Genomic DNA, 6,740 nt, shown 5'->3' with positions numbered 1-6,740 from the left:
CCTCCTCTCCCCCCTTCCTCTCTCCCTAACCCCCTCCCCCTCTCACTCTCTCACACTCACCCTATCTCCTCAGCCTCAGTACAAAGCACAGTGATGACCTACATAGAAGGCGCAGCCTACAACCTCAGCTCTGCCGTCCTGTCAAACCTGACGTCAGGAATGACCGAGGCAGCAACGACAACGACGACGACAACAGCGCTGCCTGACGCTGAGACCACCACCAGGGCTCTCGCTGCGACGATGAACACACCTGCGGAGGAATATTACAGGTAACACAGGAGACACTGTCTTAGACAGACACACATTGTGGAGGGGAAAAATGACAGTCTTAGACAGGTTGTGGATATTTTATTCAGTGTCATTATAATATTTTAAAAAAATATTTTAAAAATCACGAAAAACTCCCTGCAAAACAAACCAAACATGGGAGGGGGGAGGAGATGGGAAGTGGACTTTTGTACATGCGATCATCTTAGGCAGGTGGATAACTTAAACAGTGACACTATAATGTAAGAAAAACCCCCCCAACAAAACCACCACCCTCCAAAAAACCAAAAAACCAAAAAACCAAAAAACCCCCCAACGAAAAACAAAAAAATAAACACCAGAAAGGGGTTGGGGGAGGGGGGGGGGTGGAGAAATGGGAAGTGGCTGTTTGTACAGGTGATTGTCTTTTTAGTAGGCCATTTGTAAAGGTGATTGTCTTATACAGGTGGATGTTTGTACAGGTGATTGTCTTATACAAGTAGCCTTTAGGGCAGGTTGTACTACAGCTGTTCTGTTCACGATATTGTTCAGTGGTTGAGACAATGTTGAGGCTGTTGTGACAATTGCTTTGGTATTTGATGTAGGTATTGAAGCAGCTTTGTTTGAGATTTTGGGAGGGGTGGAGGTGGGGTGGGGGGGGAGCTGGGAGATGTTATAAGATGTTGTGAGTGTCAGCATGTGAAATCATGTCAAGAGCTTAGATGATGATAATAAAGGAATTTTTGTTTTAGTAAGGTTTTACGGCGCTCGCGACCCTCATAAAGTCTTATGAGTGCCAAGGGTTGGCAGAGCATCGTTATCGTGCCATTTTTTTCTCCAAAAGATTGAAAAGATTTTTTGTTTTCCTCATTCATTGGTGGCAGAAGTAAGATATCAGAGCGTACGACACTGCGATCTGTTTCTGTTTTCATCTGTGAACCGAGTCAGCACTTTCTTTTATGCTTATTTCATTGGAGCTGAAATGAAGACCAGGACATTTACAAAAACAAAACAAAAATAAAGCTAAACAATTCCCCTCCCCACCCAAAAACCCCCCCACCAAAAAAACAAAAAAAACCCCCTAGTGTATGAACCCATACCTCTTTTAGGATGAAGGGCACTGATTGTTTTTTTCTCTATGTTTCCTGCAGATACTACGTGCTGGAACAGTCAAAGAGCATTGATGAGTTCGGTTCTTTGAACTGGAGGCTGGCAGGTTGTCTGCTCCTGGCCTGGATTGTCGTCGGTGCGTGCTTGATCAAGGGAGTGCAAACTTTGGGCAAGGTGAGGACAACTTGTGTGTGTGTGTGTGTGTGTGTGTGTGTGTGTGTGTGTGTGTGTGTGTATGTGTGTGAAAGAGAGAGAGATCAAAGGAGTGCATTTTCTGGGCAGGGTGAAGACCAATAGGAAGCAACTGGCTGCATGTAGTTTGGTATTCTATCTTTGAGGGGGCGGGGGTGGAAGACATTTATCTTGCTTGTGTTCTTCTTCTTCAGTTTCTTTATTGCTAAATGTTTCGACTGAGATGTTAACTTTTGTCCCCACCCAGGGCAGTGCTGCTGACTGAAGTGTCTTGTCTTTAGGCCATTCCCAAAGGGGGGATATTAGCTTGTTCTTGTGCACAGTAAAATTGTAAATGGGCTGATTTATCAATATCATGCTCATACTGTGCCGAAATAACTTTTTCTTTCCTCATCCTTACTATCGTCATTTTCCTCTACTTCGTTTGTATGTTTGTCACTTTCTTGTAAACTACTATTTCCGGGGTGCCTTGAGAGTCGAAGCAGACTTTGTGATGTTGAGGCTAGAGGGGTGAGCATAGTAAGCCTGATTCCCCGTTTGGATTTCTCTGTTGACATCCACCCCTTGGCGCTCATATGACCTTATGCAGTTGCGAGCGCTGTAAAAGCTTACTAAACTTACTATTACCAACTTTTGCCCGTGTGTACGTTCGCCCCACAGGTGGTGTACTTCACGGCCATCTTCCCGTACGTGATGCTGACGGTGCTGTTGGTGCGCGGCGCGACCTTGGACGGTGCCATGAACGGGGTCATCTATTACCTCAAGCCTGACCTTGACAGACTGGCGGACCCAAGGGTAGGTTTTGTAATGCTCTGTGGGATAAAGTGGCAGGATTTATGGTCTCTTGGTTTTGTACAGCATGATGAATTGTTGATTTACCACTGATAGTTCCGAAGGCTCATATTGTGAAAAACCCTGAAGTACCGCACCAGTTTAGAACGCTTAAGTCATGGTAGAATTTGTTTAAATTAAAAAAATCTTTGGCAGCCCAAGAAACACTCTTTAAAAATTCATAGAGGTTCATCAACCATTCATCTATCATATAGAGTGACTTTCTTTGGTATTTACTTTTGTCCAGTGCGTCCATTCATTGCTTAATAATGTTTAGTGTACCAGTGGAAGTGAGCGCATACTATGGCCTGGCAACTAAAGTCACTGACAGTACTGTGAGTGTCCAGTTGTGCCTTTGTTACATCTGTTGTACAACTGCATCTAATATGTGGGAGAAAACTCAAGGGGCGAGCGGACAGCAGGAGATGTTCAGAGGAAGAACGCCCTTCAATCAAGTGTTTCGGCCCCAACTACCTGACACTCTAAGGGGGCCGGGCCACACTCAGGTCATCACTCCCAAGTGCTTTCCTGCTGGTTTTTTTTTTGTTCTTTGGGCTGATGGAGGATCGACCTCTCGACGTTATGGGGTATACCAGGAACTTCAGTCCGTGAATGTTTGTGCAATGTCACCGAGCCTTCACAGGAAATAGCAAATGCAAAGTTATATATAAATCTTCTCAACTTTTTGGGGAATTGCTTATCTATTTTCTGTTCTGTTTAGAATACAGTATAGCATTTGTTGCCAACTCTTTATTAAAACTATTCTCTTTTAGTTTATTGCGACCCCACAGGATGAAATGAGTAGAGTCGCCTGTTGTTACTGTTGTATTGTAAAACACTGAGAGCTTCTGTATTTTAATCTGAGTTGAGTTTTATATCATAAGTTATTATTATCATTATTATTTATTATTATCGTTATTGTTATTATTATTATTATAATTACTATTATTACTATCATTATTATTATTACTATTATTATTATTATTATTATTATTATTATTATTAATATTATTATTATTATTATTATAATTATTATTATTATTATCATCATCATCATTACTTTCAGGTGTGGAGTGACGCAGCTACTCAGATCTTCTACTCCCTGAGTGCGTGTTCGGGCGGCCTGATCGCCATGAGCAGCTTCAACAAGTTCACCAACAACTGCCACCGTGACGCCATCATCGTTGCTATCCTCAACTGTTCCACGTCTGTCTTCGCCGGCTTCGTCATCTTCTCCATCTTGGGTTTTATGGCTTACGAGAAGGGAGTGGACGTTTCAGAAGTGGCCAAAGAAGGTAAGTTTATTGAAGTAATTCATGCATACTTTACTCCATAAAGGGAAGGGACTCTACAGGGAGGAGCTAAAAAACTGGAGGCATATTACACTTACGAATGCAGATTATAGAATATTTGCCAAACTATTTGCATATTGATTCATTCATGTATACAACAATTTGTAATACACACCAGTAATCTGACAAAAGAATGTGTGCACAAAAAGACAGTCACTGTGGCTGCTGATCACACTTGATGGTGGGAGATGAGTGCAGAAAAGAGCACCAGTAATATATGCCAAAATGATTTGTTTTATTAATAGCTTTGAGGAAGATGCTGTGATTGTTTTTTTTTGGTTTTCATAAACTAAAAATTATTTTAAAATTTATTTGTTTGTTTGTGTTTTTTGTTGTGTTTGTTTTGTTTTGTCGTTGAGAGAAGATTCCTTTGTTCCCCAGGTCCTGGTCTAGCCTTTGAGGTTTACCCCGAAGCCTTGTCTCGGATGGTCGTCTCCCCTTTGTGGTCCGTGTTTTTCTTCATCATGATGGCTACCCTAGGGTTTGGCTCCCAGGTAATAACAAGATTTATGAAAATGATGAAATGGTATAGGTTTATTCCCCTATCAACACTATTAGGCTATTTAAGTGGCGGGACCTCCGAGTTTAACGTCCATCTCCGAAAGGACTGAGCCAAATTGGGAATTCATGTAAAGTGTCTTTCCCAGGGACACAACGTTGGACTGAGCTGAGGCTCGAAACCTCGAACCCGCAATCTGAAGATAACGAGTCCGGTGCCTAACCACAACTCTATCGACGCCACTAAGATAGTTGAAATAGAGGATAGATAAATAACATTTGTATAGCGCACATCCCTTCTCAACAGCAAAATCTACACACTTTACAACCTAAAATGTAAAGGACAACTTTTGGTACAGGTAAACTTACGTGTTACCTAGTAACACCTCTAATCTTTGATACTTATATGACCAATTTGTGTTGCAAGTGCAAGTGCTGTCAAACTCTTATTAAAACTAAAACTGGAAAAACTTTAACCTTCCATCGTTCTGTTGTCCAAAAACCTAAACCCTCCAAAAACTTAAACCTTCAATCGTTCTGTCATTCAAAAAGCTTAACCTGTCACTGTCCTGTCATTCAAAAACCTTAACCTTCCATCGCTCTGTCATTCAAAAACCTTAACCTTTCTTCGCTCTGTCATCTTAAAAACTTTTACCTTCCATCGTTCTGGTGTAACTTTTACCTTCCATCGTTCTGTCATTCAAAAACCTTAACCTTCCATCATTCCCCCCCTCCAGTTCTCCATCGTGGAGTGTGTTCTGAGCGCGCTGTTGGATGAGTTTCCCCAACTGATGAAGACTTTTCGCCGCTCGCTCTCGTTCCGAGTGTCCATGATGGTGCTGGGATTTTTGCTGGGTCTGCCCATGGTGTGTGGCGGTGGCATCTACCTCCTGGAGCTGGTCGACTACAGCGTGGGTGGCTTCCCTTTGTTGATTGTCGGCCTGGTGGAGTGTGTTGCAATTAATTGGATCTATGGTGAGTATAGAATGTTAATAAGGATTTTTTTTTTTATAGTCAGAACACAAGGTACTGTTTTTACTTTTGTAAAGCTCTAATTCTGTAAAGACGAACCTGTTCCACAAAGGCTGTCTTTCCCCGGTAATCAGTTATTCCAATTTTACTAATACTTGTTTGTAAAAAAAAACACACAAAAAAAGTAAAAAAACAAAAAACATACTCCCCTTTTAAAATAAAGAAAAGGTGAATATAATTTTATCTTCCGTATCAAGGGACACAATCATGAAAAATAGCGTATATTTGAAGCTGTCAAGAGTTGTTTTCCTTATAAAACTTGCCATTCTGCAAGTTCCCAACTTCACCACTTTGTCACTATATATTGTAAGAGAATTTATAACTATGTTCAGAAATACTGGTTTTGAAATAAATAATAATAACAGTGATAAAAATAATAATAATAATAGACTGACTATGACCAATGCATCCGCATAGGAGAATATAGATCTATCTCTAAAAGAGAAATGAAAGAAACGATTAAGATGACTTGTGGCTTCTGCAGAGACCAATTCTGACTGAGAAAAGTTTGCTACATTTTGAACATTTCCTCTCATGAATGTGCTCAAACTCTCAGGATAACATTTCACACTTTCAACTCTTTTATTCTCGATAAAAGAAAAAATATAAATCTACTTCCTCTGTGTCTACTGCCCAGGCAAAGCTGTATCATGCATACTGCTTTAACTCTTTATCTCCGAGGGGGTGTAAACCCACTACGCCGGGGGCCTTTTTTAGTGCTAAATCTGAAAATGACAAAAACATAATTAAATGGGTCATTAAATCGAAACAAGTAAACCTATTTTAAAAGTTCTTCATCTGATGAATGAAGTTCCGATAAAAGAGACCTGTTTTTGGCAATTGCTGAAAAATAATTTGATGTCGAAGCCATCGTAAAGGAATGTGTCCAAGCAGCGGCTCACTGGCATTGCGGTTCCGACCATGAGCCACTGGCAGCGGCTTGCCAGAGATAAAGAGTTAAGATCGTCTGTTGAGACAGAAAAAAAAGGCCAAAGAAGACAATAATTAAACTGTTTGGTGCAGATTTCTTTACAGGAAGGTGATCAATTCTTTTTCATGGTATATTTAGAATTTTCTAGAAACATTTTTTATGTACCATTTCTTTTGTACAATCCCAGGTTTCAATAACTTTTGGGGAGACATACAAATGATGATCGGTGACCGACCGAAACAGTACTGGAAAATCTGCTGGACTATTCTCACTCCTTTTGTTATTGTGGTAAGTACTATCGATCGACTGAGATTTTCCTTGACCGGTATATCCATCCATCATATATTGGGCCATCCTGCTGAGTTCTTCTGTGGCCCCGTACAGCTTCTCCTGTAGTGTCAGTGGGGTGGTCATATTTCCTGATTCAGGACCCTGAGTGTCTTGTGGTGCTGAAGGATGTGTAATGTGAGTGTGTGTGTGTGTGTGTATGTGTGTTTGTGTGTGTGTGTGTGTGTGTGTGTGTATGTTTGTGTATGTGTGTATGTGTT

General features: G+C 40.9%; 1 protein-coding gene across 1 annotated transcript in view; it reads left to right on the top strand.

The window, feature by feature from the left end:
- LOC101863953 (sodium- and chloride-dependent glycine transporter 1) overlaps window positions 1-6,740 on the top strand; it is a gene marked incomplete at its 5' end in the record, with an annotated part of 13,870 nt that overhangs the window by 4,624 nt on the left and 2,506 nt on the right. The window contains 7 exon segments of the mRNA XM_013088822.2: window positions 74-269; window positions 1,398-1,530; window positions 2,209-2,343; window positions 3,446-3,674; window positions 4,113-4,225; window positions 4,967-5,204; window positions 6,380-6,480. Of these exon segments, the coding sequence (XP_012944276.1) occupies window positions 74-269; window positions 1,398-1,530; window positions 2,209-2,343; window positions 3,446-3,674; window positions 4,113-4,225; window positions 4,967-5,204; window positions 6,380-6,480 (1,145 nt within the window).

This window comes from Aplysia californica, unplaced genomic scaffold (genome assembly GCF_000002075.1).
Source record: "Aplysia californica isolate F4 #8 unplaced genomic scaffold, AplCal3.0 scaffold00024, whole genome shotgun sequence".
Classification (NCBI taxonomy): Eukaryota; Metazoa; Mollusca; class Gastropoda; order Aplysiida; family Aplysiidae; genus Aplysia; species Aplysia californica.
The sequence above is the reverse complement of the archived record's forward strand: the minus strand, read 5'-3'. Positions and strand labels throughout refer to the sequence as shown.